General features: G+C 39.6%; 1 protein-coding gene across 1 annotated transcript in view; it reads left to right on the forward strand.

Moving 5' to 3' along the window:
- The window catches only part of LOC122664410, a 92,720-nt gene that overhangs the window by 37,133 nt on the left and 34,135 nt on the right, over positions 1-21,452 (forward strand). The window contains exons 10-15 of the mRNA XM_043860209.1: positions 373-468; positions 563-683; positions 836-1,021; positions 1,202-1,395; positions 19,599-19,870; positions 20,949-21,050. Of these exons, the coding sequence (XP_043716144.1) occupies positions 373-468; positions 563-683; positions 836-1,021; positions 1,202-1,395; positions 19,599-19,870; positions 20,949-21,050 (971 nt within the window). The remainder of the gene's footprint in view (positions 1-372; positions 469-562; positions 684-835; positions 1,022-1,201; positions 1,396-19,598; positions 19,871-20,948; positions 21,051-21,452) is intronic.

Genomic DNA, 21,452 nt, shown 5'->3' on the forward strand with positions numbered 1-21,452 from the left:
TTACTTTGTTTTGTTTGGATCCATGTAGCCGACCCCATTAAGTTGAGATAAGGCTGAGTTTGTTGTTGTTGTTGTTGTATGTAAACGCTATCAACAACCCAATCGAAACATTAGAAAAAGGATTGATTTTATATTAGCAAAAAAAAAAAAGAAAGCGTGCGAACCAATAAGGAGTATAAATTGCCAGACTTTGACAACTCGCCTTGATGCCAAGGTGTTGCCTTGACGACTATGATGCAAATATTGGCTTTTATGGTGTTTCTGTTTATATACATCTAAATATGTAATAATAGTGTTTTCTGGTTACCGTTGCTAATAACCAACTCTTTTTTTTTTTTGTGATAAATAACTGACTGATGTTATGTGACTCAGGGGCTTTGTACGATGTTATATCCATGGATGATGTTCTTGCTAGAGTTTCTCTTGCTAGATTGTGCCATACAATATCTAGAGCTCGTGTATTAGATGGTAAATTTATGTTTTATTGTTTGTAATTTCAAACTGGTACATGTGTATGCAAAGAATATTTTTGTTGATGCAACCTAAAATTTTGTATTTACAGAAAGGCCTGACATTAAATCTCAGTTTACATCTGTGCTTTATCAACTTCTTCTGGATGGGAGTGAAAGAGTTTGTTTTGAGGCAGTACTCTGTATATTGGGAAAATTTGATAACACGGAGAGGTATTCTTCTCTTTTTCTTCTTATGTGTATTTATTTAGTTGTTTATTTTTGTTTTCTTTGTGATAGATTTTCAAGCCATTTCAAGATTGTGGATTTGTTATTATAATTTGTCTTCCTATCAATTATTCGAATCTGACATTCAATTTTTGTAGAACTGAAGAGCGGGCCGCTGGGTGGTATCGACTGACCAGAGAGATTCTTAAGATGCCAGACGCACCATCTATATCATCAAAGGATTCTAATGTAGACTTGAAGGATGGCCTCCCACCAAAGTCTGCCAAAGATAAATCACAAAAAACAAGGCGTCCTCAGCCTCTTATCAAACTTGTGATGAGAAGGTTGATGGAGTTCATTTCCCTTCCTCCTTTTGTCTTATGCTTTATTTGTTTGAGTAGTATTTTGTTGATCAATAAAACAAGCGAAAAAGTTGTATTATTAAAGAGTTCTCAGTTACATGTACTTGTTGCCATTTGTTTTGATAATTTTTCTAACCTAGTTTATGCATTCATTATTTTTAGATTGGAGAGTGCTTTCCGCAGCTTCTCCAGGCCAGTGCTTCATGCAGCAGCAAGAGTTGTTCAGGAGATGGGAAAAAGTCGGGCTGCAGCATTTGCATTAGGCGTGCAGGATATTGATGAAGCAGCTCATCTTAATGTATATTCCGAAAATATTGATTCAGTTGATTCAGATATCAATGAGACCTCTTCTGAAGGTAGTTGCCTTTTTTATGCATTGGCCCAGTAAATGTTCTGATGCGACTTATAGGAAATTCTTGGATCTCTCAAGTGGGCATTTTTATCATCATGTTTTAAAATATCAATATCAGTTATGCAAATAGTGATCCTTAATTAGGGTACTTAAATTTATGTAATCCTTGTCACTAAGAGATGCTAATATTTGTAGAAGAAATTGTTAGGGTAAGTTAGGTTTAGTGGGAGTCTGTTTAATCTTTTAATGAGGATGCCAAAATAAAAAATATTATTGTGACAACTAGCTACAAAGGGGGAGAAAAAAACAATGCATTAGTCATAGATGCACATAAACAAAATTGATAAATATGACTCGAATTTGACACCGTGTAAGTTGTAAATAGGCATATAGTTGATTATGATTATATGGTAAAAGCTTTGGAAACTGAATAGGTCTTAATGATTATGTGCTAAAGCATTGGAAACTGTAATTTAAATAAGAAGAAGAAGAAAGAAGAAGAGAAGAAGAGAGGAGAAGGAAGAAGAGAAACTGCACAATTGGGGTAGCAGCCGTAACCCTTACTGCCCCCAAAACATAATATTAATAGGTTAAAACCAAAAAATACACAAAGACAAAACTACCCCCAAATATAGAGAAATCGTGAATAGGCTAGCGTCAGCTTATTCACGATTCCCCTTTACTCCCCCTTACTCCTAACACTCCCCCTCAAGCTGGAGCATAGATGTTAATCATCCCCAGCTTGGTACAAATGTAATTCACTCTCATACTTCCCAAAGACTTGGTGAATAAGTCAGCAAGCTGCTCCCTAGTGCGAATATGGCGAGGAGAAATAATCCCTTTTTGCAGCTTCTCACGGACAAAATGACAATCGATCTCAATGTGTTTCGTTCTCTCATGAAACACCGGATTCTCAAAAATATGAATGGCAGCCTGACTGTCACACCACAACAGCATAGGAGAACCATCACCAAATCCAAGTTCAGTCATCAACTGTTGAATCCACATTAGTTCACAAGTGCCATGAGCCATGGCCCAATATTCCGAATCTGCACTAGACTTAGCTACTACAGTCTGTTTCTTGCTCTTCCATGAAACTAGGTTCCCTCCAACAAAGACACAGTAGCCTGAAGTAGACTTTCGATCAATAGGAGATCCTGCCCAATCCGCATCAGTAAACCCTTCAATCCTTCTATGACCATGATTAGAATACAAGAGACCACACCCTGGATCCTTCTTAACATATCGCAACACCCTTATAACTGCCTCCCAATGAGCTGTCCTAGGGGAGGACATAAACTGACTCAGCACACTGACAGAGAAAGAGATGTCGGGTCTAGTCACAGTCAAATAGTTGAGTTTCCCTACAAGCCTTCGCTACTTTTCTGGATCATCCAGAACATCCCCATCCTCTGCCATGAGTTTCACATTTGGATCCATCGGAGTATCCAAAGGCCTAGATCCTAGTAACCCTGTCTCTGAGAGTAAATCAAGTACATATTTTCGCTGTGAGAGCGAAATCCCTTTCCTTGATTGAGCTACCTCAATACCCAAGAAGTACTTCAGTCGTCCCAGATCCTTAGTCTGAAATTGTTGTCCCAAATATGTCTTCAAGTACTCAATACCTGAAGAGTCATTCCCTGTAATAACAATATCTACATAAACCACCAAAAATATCTTCCCTGCATTTGACTGCCTGAAAAACACTGAGTGATCACTATCAGACTGAGTCAAACCAAACTCCAGCACAACATCTGTAAAGCGGCCAAACCAAGCTTGCGGTGACTGTTTCAGCCCATACAAAGATTTCCTCAGCTTACACACCTTACCAGACTCCCCCTGAGCAACAAAACCAGGAGGTTGCTCCATATACACCTCCTCAAGGAGGTCCCCATGCAAGAACGCATTCTTGACGTCTAGCTGAAATAACGGCCAGTGATGTATAGCAGCTAAAGAAATCAAAATGCGGACAGAAGTAAGCTTTGCAACGGGAGAGAAAGTATCCAAATAGTCCACACCATATACTTGGGCATAGCCCTTAGCGACAAGACGGGCCTTCAACCGAGCCACAGACTCATCTGGATTAACCTTCACCACAAATATCCAGCGACAACCAATAGCAGACTTACTAGAGGGTAAAGAAACAAGATCCCATGTCTGATTGTCCTTCAGAGCGGATAACTCCTCGGTCATGGCAGCCCTCCACCCAGGATGAGCCAAGGCCTCTACCACCGACTTAGGAATAGGATAACTGTCAATAGTAGACAGACAAGCAACAAAAGAAGAGGACATACGAGCATAGGACACAAAACGATCAATAGGGTGTTGGGTACAACTACGTACCCCCTTTCGGGTAGCAATAGGAGCATCAAGATCAGAAATAGGAGGAACAGTAACAGAGGAGGAAGTACCTAAAGTGGGATCTGAAGGCGAGGATAACGTGGTAGATGGTGCTGCCTGGGTACTGTATTGCTCCATAGGTGTAATGCGATGTGTCGGTGCATCAGGCGGGCGACGACAAAAAACATTCAGTGGTTTGGCTGGAGGTGGCACCGGAGGCACAGGATCTTGCATAGGAGAACGAGTATCGACAACGTAAAGAGGGAGATCATCGTCCATCTCCGAAGTAGGCAGCGAGGATGCAACAAATGGAGTAGATTCAAAGAAGGAGACATCAGCGGTAACAAAGTACTTTCGCAAATCAAAAGAATAACACCGGTAACCCTTTTGGGTTTTAGAATATCCCACGAAAAGACATTTAAGAGCTCTAGGATCCAACTTAGAGCGACCAGGACGATGATCCTGAATAAAACAAACACACCCAAAAACACGTGGTGGTAAGACAAACAATGGATGGGAAGGGAGCAACAAAGAATATGGAATGCCACCACCCAAAACAAAAGAAGGATGCGGTTAATAAGGTAACACGCAGTCAAAACAGCATCAGCCCAAAAAACCTTAGCCAATTTCATCTCAAATAAAATAGATCGAGTAACTTCCATCAAATGTCTGTTCTTCCTCTCGGCTACACCATTTTTTTGAGGTGTATCCGCACAAGAGGACTGATGAATGATCCCATGTTGAACCATAAACTCATTAAAGGAAGCAGAAAAATATTCTTTTGCATTGTCACTTCGAAGAACTTTCAAGGAAGTAGTAAATTGATTCTGAATTTCAAGCACAAAAGTACAGAAAATGGAAAATAATTCAGAACAATCCTTTATTAAATAAATCCAGGTAACTCTAGAAAAGTCATCTACAAAAGTGACAAAGTAGCGAAAACCCAACATAGAAGTAATAGGACACGGACCCCACACATCAGAATGAACTAAAGAAAAGGGTTGGACAGCCCTGTTACTGACTCGAGGGGGATAACTTACACGGTGAAGTTTCCCAAACTGACAAGACTCACACTGCAAACTAGACAAAGACTGAAACCGACTATCTAAAATCTTCAAACTCTGCAATGAAGGATGACCCAAACGACAATGAATCTGATGAGGAAGTGCCACACTCGAACATGCCACAGTGGATGCGTCGTCAAACAGATACAGTTCCCCAGGTACGCGACCTCTACCAATCGTCTTCCTCGACTGGAGATCCGGAAACTCACAATAATCAGGAAAAAAGGTAACCGAACAATTGTTAGCTGTGGTAAATTTGCGAACAGATAATAAATTGAAAGGAAATTTGGGCAAGTAAGAAACCGAAGACAATGACAAAGAGGGGGTAACATACACAGTGCCTGTACCCCGAACCTTAGCAAGAGACCCATCGGCTAACACAACATTGGAAGAAGATTCATGAAATGAAGAAAAAATACCTAATGCTCCAGTCATATGGTCCGAAGCACCCGAATCAATGATCCAGGGACGAGAAGTAGATGATAGACATGCAATAGCATTACCTGGCTGAACTAGGGTAGCAGTGGAGAACTGAGATGACTGTGAATTCTGAAATTGAGTAAACCGCTGATAGTCTTCATCAGACATAGTCACTGTTTTACCCTCAGGCTTAGAAGGAGGGGTAACCACCGGATCACTACTGGCTGAATTTGCAAACTGAGGTGGTTTACCATGAAGCTTCCAACAAAAGCGCTGAATGTGACCAGCTCTGCCACAATGATGACAAGTGCGCACCTGTCCTGAAGTCTCTGAAGTACCAGGTGTGGGTGCTTTACTGTTCTCTGACCCACGACCACAGCTACCACCACTGCTGCCCGTACCTGTCCCACCACTGGACCCACGGTTGGGAAAGGCTGCAAGGGCTGAACTCTCATTACCATGAGAGGAATCTTGGCTGTTCTCACGAGAAACTCGTAAAAGTCTTGAAAAAGCTTCTGAAAGTGTAGTGACTTTATCCCTACCGAGGATTTGAGACCGTACGGGCTCAAATTCTTTTCGAAGTCCACCCAAAAATACCATAACAGCCAGCTGCTCTCGCTGTTGCTGCATCTCTTTCACATCAGATGTGATAGGAAGAATAGAATTCAGCTCCTCATATAGTCATTTGAATTCAGCAAAATATTGGGTTACAGTCAGGGTCTTTTGATCCACTTTATAAAAAGCTTGGGATAGGTCATAAATCCGAGACAAGTTGTCCTTCCCAGAATAGAGGACATTCAAGTAGTCCCATAACTCCTTTACTGTGTCAATGTGAGTAACCAGGTCTGCAATCTGATTATCCATTGAGTTCAACATCTGACTCAATATTCTTGCATCCACTGTATCCCATGTCGCATCTCCCTCAGGCTTTGGCTTTGTGAGATGATCCTGTTGATCACGCCCCGTCAAGGCCAATCGAACCACCTTTTTCCATTGTTGAAAATTAGAAATCCCTTCAAGTCTCCTTTCGGTAATACGATGAGAAGAGGAATACAACTCAGTCACAGTGGTCTTTGCATCACCCATGCTTCACTACACACGATAAATCTTCACTGAGAAGTCTCGGACAGATTGAAATAAATGGACAGCAAACACTTCTGAAATTAAGGACAGCAAATACTTCTGAAATTATGGACAGCATATACTTCTGAAATTATGGACAGCAAACACTTCTGAAATTATAAACAGGGCAGCCACACTCAACAGACCCGAGCCAGCAGCAAGTAATAACCAACCTCCAGTCAAGAAACTCACAAAACCAGAATCGATCTCACCCTTGGCACATACCAAAAATTAAACCACAAAACCGAGACCAAAACAGTCTTCACTTCATCCAATTCCTTCAAACACACCCACAAACAAGAGAAAAAGACCTAGTTCTTAATTTATGCCATGAACTAGTCTTCAAATAGTCCCAAAAAAATACAGCATAGGGTGCTGCACCCCCCTCAACAGAAAAAAAAGAGAAGCCGAGAGTCCTTCAAATCTTCAAAACTTGTCAATCTTCAATTGTAGGCTGTAGGAAGGAGACAGGAGATTCACGAATGCTGTAGCATTGTCTATCCTTGCTCTGATACCATGTAATTTAAATAAGAAGAAGAAGAAAGAAGAAGAGAAGAAGAGAAGAAGAGAGGAGAAGGAAGAAGAGAAACTGCACAATTGGGGTTGCAGCCGTAACCCTTACTGCCCCCCAAACATAATATTAATAGGTTAAAACCAAAAAATACACAAAGACAAAACTACCCCCAAATATAGAGAAATCGTGAATAGGCTAGCGTCAGCCTATTCACGATTCCCCTTTACTCCCCCTTACTCCTAACAGAAACTAAACTGGTTTTCTCTTTTTCCTTTTTAATTGCTTTTTTTGGGACACGGGATAAGAGTAGTGTGATTGTAATTTAACATTTGATCATTTGAAGTGAAGAACTAAAAGAAACTTAAGGTAATATTTATAGGGGAAACTATTTGGACGGTTAGGACAGAAGCAATGGAATCTAGAGTCGTTATTTGGAGAAGAAATGGGGATTTAGGGATTTTGAAAACAAAAGGCTGGTGACTGCAGGGTAGAGAAATTGGCTGGGATGTAAATATGTATAAATCTTGCTGGAGAAAATAGAATACTTAATAATTTGCGAATGGAAACTATCGGGGGGGGGGGGGAGAGGTCATGTTTTTGCAGTGGAATTCACCTATGTATCTCTAGAATCCACTGTAAGTGATAATTGAATCCACCTCCAATATCTGGAAATTAATGGGGAAAATAGTTATTTTCTCAAGTCATAAAATTTTCCTTTTTTGTAACAATAATATGTCCTAATTGTAAAGGGAAGGGATGGATACATCCCTTTTTCCCCCCCTGTAGAAGTCTATCCTGAGTTCCTATTTTAAAACTCAAAAGGAGGAGAAAAAAAAAAAAGAAATAAAAAAGGATGCCTTGTTATAATTTCGGCCAACTCAATTAAATCAGATTTGAGAGACATTGCTCTCATTGGAAAGTTAGCTAAGTGACCTTTCAAGTGACACCAGAAATTTTAAATGTATTTAGTAGGGAAAAAGGTCCTTTTCACGGCCCACCTACTTTTGCCGCATGCCAAGGTGATGTGGAAATTTCAACTGTGATTGATAGGGCATGGTCTAGATTATCCACTTGTCAAAATTTAAATTTAAAATCAATCATAGCCCTCCCCTATGTCTTGGTGATGCAGATTACAACCCATGGAAGAAAAAGAAGAATTTTCGGATTTGGGTTTGATTCCGTTTTTTGGGTCAAATCGAACCCACAAACTAATAAGAAGCCCAAGTTTAAGTCGTTAATAGGTTGTATGGGTCATGAGCTAAGTAATTTTGAGTTTTCTATTTTAATGGCCCAATTGTATAAGCCCAAACATTAGGGATTTATGGCCTATGCAAAAATAGAAATTAGTTTCAATTTTAGTTGTTTCTGTTGTTCAGATTAGGAGCTTTCTATTTCTAAGGTTGCTTATGTAAAAAAGAAACCTCTCTGTCTACCATGAGAAGGTTCCTATTAGTTGCTACTAGTTTTTATTTTAGTTTGTTTCTTCTATTTTCTAGAAGTAGGCAACATCCATATAAGCAAGTGTAAGGCTTTAAGCCACTCTAACGATTTATTGAATGAAGAAAGCTTGGATTTTTGTGCCTTAGTTTCTGTGAGAAATGGTGAGTGGTGAGATGCCATTGGGGTAGTGGGATACTGACGAAGGCCACAGGTGAGAGCCTTGGTCATATTCCCTATTCTTCCTTTTTCTTCCTTGTTTTCTATTTTAACTTTTCTGCAAATTTGGGCCTATTGTCCAGTACCTGTCATTGAAGCTTTAATCATTGTTCTTCTGTTCTATTGTGGAAGGAACTACTGTTGGTGATATAGAGTGCTGCTAGAGTCATCCCTTTTATAGTCTGCACCATGCGGTTACAAGCTACTGGTTGTTTTTCTGTAGAATTCATCTTTTTATCATATCTCCTGGTATATGTATATATATATATATATATATTCTTCATGGCTCTGATACTTGTTAACAGAAATTAGAGAACTTAATGTTTGGATGAGAATAGTCTCACCGCAAGCCTCTATTTATTATTGAAGGAAAAGAACAATCAAACTAAGAAACGATGAAGGAAATCCTACTCTAAGTAGGAATCCTACTAAGCCTATATCTCATACTCCAAGTTAGATTACAAGACTTATAAAAGTCTACCCATACCAGAATTCCCCACAAATTCTGGTTTACATGTCGGAAAATAGAAATTAAATAAATAAAGGAAGAAAGACCAGAATACCCCCACGGTATTCTGGTATTACAGGAAAGGACAAAAAGACAAAAATACCCCTATCGGGTATAAGTTCTAAACTCAGCACTCCCCCTCACGTTGGCACATATATATCAAACATGCCCAACTTGACTAAATTAGGGTGAAATGTCTTTCCTGGTAGTCCTTTGGTGGAGATATCAGCTAACTGTTCTGCAGACTTCACAAAAGGAACACAAATTAAGCCTTCTTCCAACTTCTCCTTGATGAAATGTTTGTCTACTTCAACATGCTTTGTACGGTCATGCTGTACAGGGTTATGAGCAATGCTGATGGCAGCCTTGTTGTCACAATATAACATCATAGGAAGTCGAATAGGCATTCCAAGATCTTGCAACAAACCTTTCAACCAAAGTAACTCACAAATACCTTGTGCCGTAGCGCGAAACTCAGCTTCAACACTTGATCTAGCCACTACATTTTGTTTCTTACTGCACCAAGTAACAAGATTACCTCCCACAAAGGTACGATATCTGGTGTAGATTTTCTGTTTGGAGATCCTGCCCAATCAACATCAGTATATGCCTCTACTCGCAAATGGTTATGAGGAGACAAAAGAATTCCTTTTCTTGGAGCAGACTTCAAGTAACGAAGAATACGAAGAACTACTTCCATATGAGAGGAATAAGGATCATGCATGAACTGGCTAATTAGACTCACACCAACAACAATGTTAGGCCGAGTTTGAGATAAGTAGATTAACTTGCCTACAAGTCTTTGATATCGACCTTTATCAACCCTTCTCCCTCTTTCTCCTTGAACTTGCCATTGGGGTTCATAGATTCCGAAGGATGACCTCCTAACATTCCGGTTTCAGATAATAGGTCTAGGATATACTTCCTTTGAGAAAGAAAGATGACTTTTTCTGATCTGGCAACTTCAATTCCAAGAAAGTACTTTAACGTCCCTAGATCCTTGATTTCAAATTCCTGCCCAAGAAATTTCTTCAGCTGATTGATCTCACCAGTATCATTCCAAATATCATTCACTTAGACTATGAGTATAGTAATCTTATCACCAGCCCTCTTTATGAACAGAGTGTGATCAACATTACTTTGTTTATACTCTACAAAGATCATAGCTTTGTGAATCCTCCCAAACCATGCACGTGGAGATTGCTCCAGCTCATAAAGTGCTCTTTTCAATCTGCACACTTTACCTTGGGTCTGGTCAGACGAGAATCTTGGTGGTATGTCCATGTATACTTCTTTATCGAGTTCTCCATTGAGAAATGCATTCTTCACATCAAGCTGCTGCAATTCCCATCCCATGTTCATCGCACATGGTAATAGAACTTTGACAGTGTTAAACTTTGCAACTGGGGCAAATGTCTCCTGATAGTTGATCCCATAGGTCTGAGTAAATCCTTTCGCCACAAGCCGTGCTTTGTATCTATCCACAGTGCCATCAACCTTCTGTTTTACCACAAACACTCATTTACATCCAACCGGTTTTTTTCCTGGAGGACCATTGACAAATTCCCATGTTTCATTCTTCTTTAGGGCACTCATTTCTTCTATCATAGCTGCTTTCCACTTTTCATCTTTCAATGCTTCCTGCCAATTCTGAGGAATACAAACAGAAGAAAGAGAAGAAATAAATGCACGAAAGGATGGAGAAAGAGAGTTATAAGAGACAACATGAGATAATGGGGTGTTGAGTATAGGTTCTTATACCTTTCTGAATAGCAATGGGAAGGTCTGGTGAAGGAGCACTATCAGTAGGTTCTGGCTTTGGGAATGGCACTTGGATCAGTACTGGTGCTCTGGTGGATGAAAGCTGCTATGTTTTGGTGCCCGCTGATATATTCTCAGATTGGAATCATTACTTTTTTTTCTTCTGAAATTCCTCAATGGTCTTTTGGACCGGAGTAAGTTCCCCTTGAATAGGAACAATATCTTCATTATTTTCCATATTCTCCTCCTGAGGGGAATTTTTGTTTTCTCTGTTCGACCCCTAAGGAGAATTTTCTTCAGTTTCCATGTTCTCCCCTGAGGGGAATTTTCGGTCTCTGATGGGCTAAGTTGTAAAGGATAATCAATAGTGAACATCTCTTCACTAGTATTCTCCCCCTGAAGAGGTGGGGAGAAATAAAATGGACTGTTCTCATTAAAGGTAACATCCATACTGACCATAGTGCGTCTGGTAGGAGGGTGGTAACACTTGTACCCTTTCTGGGTTGCTGGTAACATCCATAATGACCATAGTGCGTCTGGTACGGGGTTGAAGTTTACCAGGGTTGTGAGTATCCCTCGCATAGCATGTAGAACCAAACACTCTAGGTGGGACCACAAAAGAGTTATGGCCAAGTAAAATCTCAGCCAGGCAGCGGTTGTCAAGGGTTTTAGTGGGCATCCTATCAATTAGGTATGCAGCAGTAAGAACACCATCCCCCCAATATTGGGAAGGAACATGACGAGCGAACATAATTGCTCTGGCCACCTCTAGCTAGTGGCGATTCTTCCTTTTTGCAACTCCATTTTGGGCTGGGGTGTCAACACAATTATTCTGGTGACGGATCCCATGGGAGGCAAGGTAGCTTTGGAAGTTTCCTTCCATATATTCCTTCCCATTGTCACTCAATATTTTGAGAGTGACACTAAACTGGGTCTGAACCATATGGTGGAAGTGTTGAAAACAGGAAAAAACCTCATTCTTGATATGCAAAAGGTATAACAAAGTATTCTTGGATTTGCAATCAATAAAGGAAACAAACGGCGATGGCCAGAAATAGACGGTTTCTGGGTAGGACCCCAAACATCAGTATGAATTAATTCAAAAGGAATTAAACTATATTTATTAGAGATTGAATAAGAGACACGAGTTTGTTTGGCTAAAACACATGCCTCACAAAAAAAATTAGGTTTATCAGATTTTTTGACTAAACTAGGAAATAATGTAGATAAAGTTCCTCAAGGTGGGTGACCCAATCGGTCATGCCATTGTTGAAGTTCAAAAAAGTTTGTAGATGCTTGATTGGGAGAAGGTAATGCAGCTGGAAGACATCCATCGTCAAGCAGATACAATCCATCATGCACTGTACCACATCCAATCGTCTTTCCCATTGCTAGTTCCTAAAAAACACAATGGGAAGGAAAGAAAGTGACTTTACAATTCAAATCACGAGTCAGAAAACTAATGGAAAGAAGATTAGTGGTAAAAATTGGAATATGTTAGACATTAGATAAGGCTAGAGAAGGAGAGCAACTGATGGATCCCTTCCCAGATACAGATGAGAGGGAACCATCTGCTACTCGGACTTTGTCTTTCCCAGAAGTGGGAGAAATACGATGGTAAAGGTTAGAAGAACCTGTCATGTGATCAGTGGTGCTAGAGTCTATGATCCATGGAGTGGAAGCCACCGATGCACAGTGATTGAAAAAAGCAATACCTGATTGGGCAAAGTATGAACCTGATGATGTGGAAGAACTGCAGGACCCGTGATTGCAGCGGAAGACTGTATCATATGCCTGAGTGCTTGAAACTCATCTTGAGAAAAACCATTTTCATTAGCTGGTGCAGTAAGAAGACTTTCAGTGTGATTGGCTTTGTTTTTAGATTTTCCATGGGCAGCTCTCTGCTTCAAAATCAGCAGGCTTACCATGAATTTTCCAACAGGTTGCTTTGGTATGGTAAGGTTTGTTGCAATGCTCACACCTGATTGTAGCCTTGGAGGAATCACCTTGATTAGAAGGTGCTTCAGTGATGGGAGCAGTTTTGGTAGTAGCTTGAAGAGAAGATCGATCAGAAGGAGTCTTGTTCATCATAGCAGCCCTTTTGGTTTCTTCAGAGTGAACTAAGGCATTCAATTGTTCAGAGTAGGGAAGGGAGATCTGCTTAATATTTGAACACGGATCTGATCGTATTCATCATTCAGGCCAGCTAAGAAATCATATACTCGAACCTTGTCCACATTCTTCTTGTATGTAGCAATATCTTTGGGATGTTCAAGTTGGATATCAGAGTAGTGGTCCAATTGTTGCCATAGACTCCGAAAGTAGCATAATATTGAGACACAGACATCTCTTTCTGAGTGGTGTAATGACTTTTCTTTCTAATTTCATATACCTGGGCATCATTCCCTATATGTTCATAGGTCTCTTTGGCAGCAGACCATATTTGGGCAGGAGTTTCAAGTAACAAATAACCATCTCCTAGATTTGGTTGTATGGAACTGATAAGATAGGGAGAAAAGTGGCTCACAGTTTGGCTTTATTGTCCAACCATGAGTAGTAGCATGTATTAATAATAACCCTAATCTATTAAAATGACACAAATACCCTTACTTTATCGCCTAACTTAAACATCACCACACTTTCTAACAACACCATTGAATATTAACATAAATCTAAAAACTAACACAAATTATAAATGTCACCAATAACATTAAAGCATCACCACAACTTCAACAATGACCTTCAATTTGGATCAGTTATAGGACTAAAGTAAAGAATATAGTCCTCCAAATATCTCAGCCAACTGATGGCTGAATTTGAAGATATGGGCTAGACCAGAAAATAGAAAGCAGTTTCTAAAAACAAAAGCTTACTGTCACAGTCGAAAGGAACAATGGATGAAGCTTCAACTCAGGTTGAAGGAAGGCCTTGGAATGTAGGTCAGCATTTAAAAATATAACAAGGATCTGATGGTCATATATATATATATATATATATATATATATATATATATATATATATGAAATCCTAGTTAATCCAATATGAAGAAGAACAAGAGTTTCTGTTTTTTTGATGGTGCCTTGCTCTGCTGTGATATATGAGTTACTGTCTTTTGGTGAATATGTTGTTCTTACCTGAGCACAAAGTGTTCTTGCTGGTTATTATTTGAATTGGCTTGAGGATGTGGCACCCCTGTTTTCCGCATGAAATTCTGCTGGTTTCTTGTCAGTTGCTGCATGATGTGATATACTATTGCTCTCTTTACTGAAGAGTTATCTCCTTCTTCACTGCTGGAGTGCTGTCTTCTTATATTCTGCTACTAATCCCCTTTCCCTGCTGTTGGCTTTACTCTGTGCTGGGAAGAAGTTGATAGATCTATCTGATTTACACACCCTTTGATCAGAGATTTTTGTAGGTAATCCTCTCCTCTAAGGCAGGACAAAACCTAGAGTATTGTTTCCTACAAGCATATGTGCTCTGTGATATCAAACATAATTCAGAGTTAAACTTACAAGAACTGCCCGGGGTCTGTTGCAGCCTTTTATGTGGTTTTTCTTATATCAGTTTTGGGTATTTATTGTTTGGATTCTGTAGTTTAATGGATTTGTGACCTTCCTTCAAAGTTTCAGATCTATAGGAGTTAATACGGGAGACTAATACTCGAAATTAAGATCGCTCCTCTGCTGGTTGCTGCCTTGTCGTGAGGTTGAAGAAAGGGCAGAATTGACTAATTAGGATTAAGCCCCTCAGTTTTGGATATGAATTTTCACCAAGATGAAACTTATTACCAGTCTTCTCTTCAAGGGGAGACTCTAGAAGAAGAGTATCCTTTATCTCCTTTTATCATTGATATTGTTCGTCTTTAGGCGAGCAAGCAGATGAGATTGATGTTGTCACTAAACAAAAGGATCTCATCACCTATTCTCTCCATAAGAAAAAGACTATCCCAAACATACCATGTTCATCTACCCCCCCCCCCCCCCCCGAGCAGGTTCTATCGATCCAAGCAATAGGTAATGAATCTCCTCGTGATCTTGATGATTGCCTTATTGCTCTTAGAAAAGGAGTAAGGGCTTGCACCAAACACCCTATTTCTAACTTTATCTCTTACGAGTCCTTGTGCCCTCCTACCATGCCTTTGTTTCTTCTCTGTATTCTATGTCTATTCCACAGAGTTGGATGAAAGCTATCAGAAACCCAAAACGGAAGAATGTCATAGTAGAAGAATTGTAGGCCGTGAAGAAAAATGATACTTGGGAGCTTGTACCTTGTCCTAACGGAAAGAAGACAGTTGAATGCAAGTGGGTATTCACAATAAAGCAGAATGTAGATGGAACCATTGCTCACTATAAGGCCAGACTGGTTGCCAAGAGATTCACTCAGACCTATTGCATCGATTACCAAAAAACATTTGCCCTAGTGGCAAAAATGAACTCTGTTTAAACCTTGTTGTCTTGTGCTGCAAACATGGGATGGGATCTTCAGCAGTTGGATGTGAAGAATGCCTTCCTCATTGGTGGCCTTGAAGAAGAAGTTTACATGGACATTCCTCTTGGCTTTGAATCATCTGCTACAGTTGGCAAAGTTTGTAGACTTCGAAAATGACTCTATGAGTTGAAACAGCCCCCCCATGCCTGGTTTGGCAGATTTCAGAAGGCTATGCAAAAGTTCGGCTTCAAACAAAGTAATGCTGATCATACCCTGTTTATCAAACACAGAATTGGCAAGGTCGCAACACTTATTGTTTACGTGGATGATATAGTGATCGTTGGAGATGATGAGGAAGAAATCTCTCTTTTAAAGACTCGACTGGCAATCGAGTTCGAAACTAAAGACCTAGGACATCTCAAGTACTTCTTGGGAATCAAAGTAGCCAGATCCAATACAAGGATCTTCATCTCCCAAAGAAGTACGTTCTAGATCTTCTTGAGGAAACTGGGATGTTTGGTTGTAAACCTGCTAATTCTCCCATTGAAGTTAACCACCAACTCAACAGCACCAATGGTGAGTTTGTGGATAAAGAGCGATATCAACGTCTCATAGGAAGACTTATATATTTGTCTCACACCATGCCGGACATTGCCTATGTTATGGGAATTGTTAGTTGTTTCCTACAAGATCCGAAGATTATTCACCTTGAGGCAGTACGTACTTCTACAGTACTTAAAGTCAGCTCCTGGAAAGGGTATTCTATTCTCAAACAATGAAAGTCTGAAGTAAAAATCCTTTACTAATACTGATTGGGCTGGATCCATTGATGACCGCCACTCCACCTCTAGTTACTGCACATTCGTTGGAGGAAACCTAATCACCTGGAGAAGTAAAAAACAGTCTGTATAATGTAGTTCTAGATAGATAGAAGATCTACTAGGAACCAAGTGATCCAGGATCTCCCTAAACAGCTGGCCGAATGGGCAGACTTGGGGAATTAGGTCAGATTTAGGGTTAGGGTTATGGTAATGGATGTGTGTGATAGATGATAAAGCTAGGCAGGTCTAGGGGAAGCTAATGATATAGGTTTTATTAGGTTTAAGTGAAATTGAAATTCCAGAAAATTAGGGATAGGGTTTCGGGTTTTGAAAATTAGGAAAAGAGATGAATTTAGGGTTTGGAGGGGGGAATTCTGGACAGGGCTTCTCGCTGAGTGGTAAGGGCAGTATGGGGAAGGTTTGAGCGTGATATGGTTGAATTCTGAAGGCTGGTTAGGTCTGGGCAGGTTTTAGGGTTTTGGGTTTCAATGATGGTGAGGGGAAATTAGGATTTTTATGGATAGATGGGGCTTGGAGCTAGGTCGAGTGTAGGGTGTGGTGTAAGAGAGCTGTGATCCAGTTTTGGGAGGATTCTAATGAAGGAATTGTGCTGGACAGACTTTAGATGATCTAGGGTTTAATGGGGATCGATGGGTTTTAATGGAAGCTTAGGTTGGAAGGTTAGAAGAAGAAGGGGAATGCTAAAACAGTAAAATAACTTACTGGATTGTAGGTTCTTCAATGGCAGCTTGAAGATGAGCTTGAGCAGGGCCTCCCGATCTTAACAGATGCAAGGAGTCGATCGGAGTCCACCAATCCCTTCCACCTTGATATGACTCACAAGGCCTCCTTGATATTACCCACAAGGAACACTCTCAAAGAGCAAGCAGCAGTAATAAAATTCGATTTTTAAGTCTGAAAATTCTGTGGGGGAGCCTCCCACGTTTTATTATAAATAATAGGCTTAAGGCCTGATTCCTAATACAAATCTGATTCTTTCTCCTTTCAGAAATCATGGAGAGGTAGGAATAAACAACTTAAAAACAATTAAAACACTTAAACTAAGAAGATTCCTAAGTAACTAATAGGATTTTAAATCCTAACAGCCAATAGGATCATTTCACTTAAATTGAACCAAATATGAACCGGTTCAATTAAAGTTTACAATTGAATTGAAAAAAAACTAAGTATAGAAAACAGAAAATAAACTAAGGCTAAAATAACTAAGGCTCCTAGCTAAGACCCTATGATTAGGGTGGCTCGTGGATGCTTGGATCTGCATCACTGTAGTTTCCAAATCCAGTGCCAAGGCTGACTACAGGGCTATGGCTCAAGGAGTATGTGAACTTATTTGGCTGAAAATGCTTCTCAGTGATCTAAAGATAGCTCCCGAGGGACCTATGAGGCTCTACTGCGACAACAAAACTGCAATCAATATAGCCCATAACCCGGTTCAATATTACAGGACCAAACATGTTGAAATTGATCGACATTTTATCTAGGAGAAAATCAAAGCTGGTCTGATATGCACTCCTTTTGTTACTACAGAGAACCAATTGGCAGATGTCTTTACTAATTGCTTGTCCATGAAGACCTTCCATTCTATTATTTCCATGTTGGGCATGCGTTTCATCCATGCACCAACTTGAGGGGGAGTGTTGAAGGATTTGGGATTGACCCAATTCGGTTCGGTTCGGTTCTCTGTAGTTCCCTTGTTGAAGTGTGTAATGTAATTAGGTACAGTAGAGTGTCTAGATTCATTATGCACATGTTGCATATGTTAATTGTGCTGAGTAAATCTTCCATATTTGTAATAATACTAGATTATAAATAAAGTGGTGGCCTCTGTCATCTTGACAAGCCAAAATCTTCTCTCTTTGTCTTTCAACTGTCACCATGTCTCCCTGTTTTTCAAGAATACCCTCCCCTTTATCCTTATTCCTGCTTTGTCGTTATTTCTTTGTTAATGCCTAGATTGCCATTCTTCTTTAATTTGTAATCCCTCCTCTATCCTTTCCTTCTTTATCCTCTTAAGTAAGCCTTTAAATTCTGGTTAATTACAGAACTGCCATTAGCCTCATTGTTTGAGTTGTTTAACAGTTTTATTTTTGGATGGGGGGGGGGGAAACGATCCGAACTGGGTTTTTGGAACCCCAAATTGCATCACAATTCCTTGTTTTGGTTGTGGAAAATGATTTGTGTTTTTTCATTTGTAATGTAAGGCTGGATCACGAAGGACCTAGCCCCAGGCAGGATCTTCTTGAATAAAGTTTAATGCTGATTTGGTCTTCAAATATGCTAGGCAACAGTTGAAGAACTTGTAGCAGATCATGGAATGGCATCTCACCATACTCTCTCACAGAGCAAAGCACAAAGACTATGGTTTTTTTTCTCTCAATTTCATTAATCAAATTCGTCTACAAGGCTGTAGCCCCTTATAAACTCACATAGAAGACTCATAAACAGACTCAAACACTAAAATAGAAAGGTCTAACCCAATCCTTAACTAATAAAGTAACCTAATTTGACTAGGAAAGTGAAATTTTAAAGAAAATAAACTCAAAACAGGACTCTAACTAATGAAGTAAATCCCCTTTTCCTACTTTCTACCCATATTTTAGGCTCACTAAATTGGCCTATTACAATAAACGCATAGAATCAAAGGCTCATTGTATACATAACTCAATCCAAGATTTATTTCCACTAAAATAAGCCTTCTAGGAGACTTATCTGCATCAATTTGTTACCTCTACTATTTTTTTTGCACAATTTGTTTCATGAATCCGTGTCAGAATGCTATTTTCTTGAGATGCTGAATTAGAAGAAAGTCCTAATATGGTTATTGTTGCAAACCTGGAATTGAAGAAGCAAGAAATGTTGCTATGATATTGCCTCTTGATCTTTCTTTTTGGGTGAATAGATATTCATTACCAAAAGAGAAAGACAAGAAACCCCCCGAAGGGGAAACAATGAAAGAATACAAGGGAAAGCACCTCTTACGAGGAAGGGGGGAGGGGGGAGGGGGGAGGAGGGAGGCCCCAGGATACAACAATATGCATGTTCCTTGGGGTGGGATTATAGCATGGGGAAAACTTAAAAATTTTGCTTAATACTTCAAAGAACATGGAAACCCAAATCTGACTAAATGATCTAGAGTTGGAGGTTCATTTCCTGAGATTGCCCTCCATCCAAATATGAGAGATTGCAGCTTTGAAGGCAAGTTTTCCAATTACATCACAGACAATATTCCCTGCAAAAGCCGAGTCAACCCAAAGTCATTCACGGTGAAATGGAAGATTCCTTCTACTTCTAGGCCAGCATTTGGCGAGGATGCCAGACCAAATAGAGGAGGTGAAGAGGCACTCAAAAAATAGGTGGTTGATCTTAAGTGATCCCATAAATTGTTTATGACGATTAACTTCCGTTCCACAAATTAATTGTAGCTTTAGGTATCCTTTCTGCATCCATTTCTAAGCTGAGTAATTTTTTAATGCAAGTACAAAATGTAGGAGCATTTCATGCATTTTATCTTGAGACATAGTCTTCTTCATAACATTTTTTCTCTCTGTGTAGCTAGCAGAAAGACTTCTACATTATCTAATGGGACAGGTGGGAAGGACACAATTGCAAGTCTACTAGCTTCTTTAATGGAAATAGTGCGAACTACTGTTGCATGTGAATGTGTTTATGTTCGAGGGATGGTAATTAAGGCTTTGATCTGGATGCAAAGTCCACATGAATCTTTTGAAGAATTAAAATCCATCATCGCATCTGAGCTCTCTGATCCAGCATGGCCATCAACCCTATTGAATGATGTCTTACTAACTCTACATGCTCGGTTTAAGGTATTCCACATGAGTCAAAAATGTTTCCTTTTCCTCCTGTAGTTGAGATGTGTGTGTGTGTGTAGTTATGCATGCATGTACATAAGTATGTGCACAGAAATATATGCCTTGCTGTTTATTATATATTCAATGTCCATTCATTTTCTGTCCTATTCCTGTTCAGTATTAGTTCTCACGTGAGAATATATATTTTGAATTGATGAATGTTTTTTTTTTTTTTTGGTGAATAAAAAATTCATTACCAAAGAGAGAGAACTACAGCAGCCCCCTTAGGGGCAAAAGAGGAAAACAGAAAAAGAACAACCAAAGCCTCAAACTAGGGAGGCTTGGAAGGAGATGGAAGAGAGACCCCAGGAGACAACAATAAATCTGTTCCTTGGGGTGTCATTACAAAAAGAGGGAGCAGCCGAAGAGAGCCTAGCTTTGATTTCAAAGGAAATGGAGTCCCAAATCTGCTCATGAGACCAAGATTTGGAGGTCCATTTCCTTAAGTTACGCTCCATCCTGATATGACTGACGACTGCACAAAAAGCCACTTTTCAACTGTGTCGCATATAGAAGATCCAGCAAAAGTCATATCAATGTTATTGTTACTATGAGAATGGTGAATGTGCCAGATGGGAAAATCCTATCCCTAGGTAGAGTAGAGCCAAGGGTTCAATAATTTGTCTTTTTTTTGGATTGTTGGGACATAATCCAACTTGACCTTTAGAGAGTGAGGAATTATAAGAAAAGGTAATTGCTAATAGAATGTAAATAATTTTTGAGTAAGAGTTCTCTGTGAGGGAGTGTGGCCCTTGCATGTGGGCGGGGGCCAATGGGAGCGCGTGTGGAAGCATAAAGGTGGTCATTTCCTGCCTGTCATGGGGGGCAGGGTGGTTATTTCACCCCCTCTGTGTCTGGGAGGAGGCACACACTCCTGGACAGTTCTTTTTCCCATCACTTTTAGATAATCTTCCTATGCCTGCCTTTATGGGTAAAGTTAACTTCCATGTATTTATATGTACCACTTCTATGTAAAGTCTTTAGAATGTGCTGCATTTCCTTTACTAAATTGTGTTCGTGTCTGGTTAATCAGGCTACTCCAGATATGGCCGTCACTCTTCTTGAAATTGCAAGAATTTTTGCAACCAAGGTTCCTGGAAAGATTGATGCAGATGTGTTACAGCTTCTGTGGAAAGTAAGTGTATATTCTCACTCCAAACCTAAGAGAATATGTTTACTTTCTATCTCCTTTGTGTTTATGTATTATTGATTGTCCTACAGTTAGTCTATATTTGGTGTTTCGGGTATACCAAATTTTCAAATTTTATTAGTAATTGCAATTGATAATTTTTCCTCCTAGGGTCTTGTACTGATGTCTACAAGTTGTATATGCTGGCTGAAAAAGTTTATAGTTTGCATCTTTTCTGGCTTTTATAATATTGAAAAATTTTCTTTTTTTAGATAATTAGGCCTGGCTATCAAGAAAATAAAAGATTAACATTCAAATTCTTATTAGCTATCGAATGAGGACATGGAAAGTGTTTGAAAGGTCAGAGGAAAGTAGACGATGTGACACTTTGTTTGGTCATGTAGCTTT

The sequence above is a fragment of the Telopea speciosissima genome, chromosome 6, assembly GCF_018873765.1.
Source record: "Telopea speciosissima isolate NSW1024214 ecotype Mountain lineage chromosome 6, Tspe_v1, whole genome shotgun sequence".
Classification (NCBI taxonomy): Eukaryota; Viridiplantae; Streptophyta; class Magnoliopsida; order Proteales; family Proteaceae; genus Telopea; species Telopea speciosissima.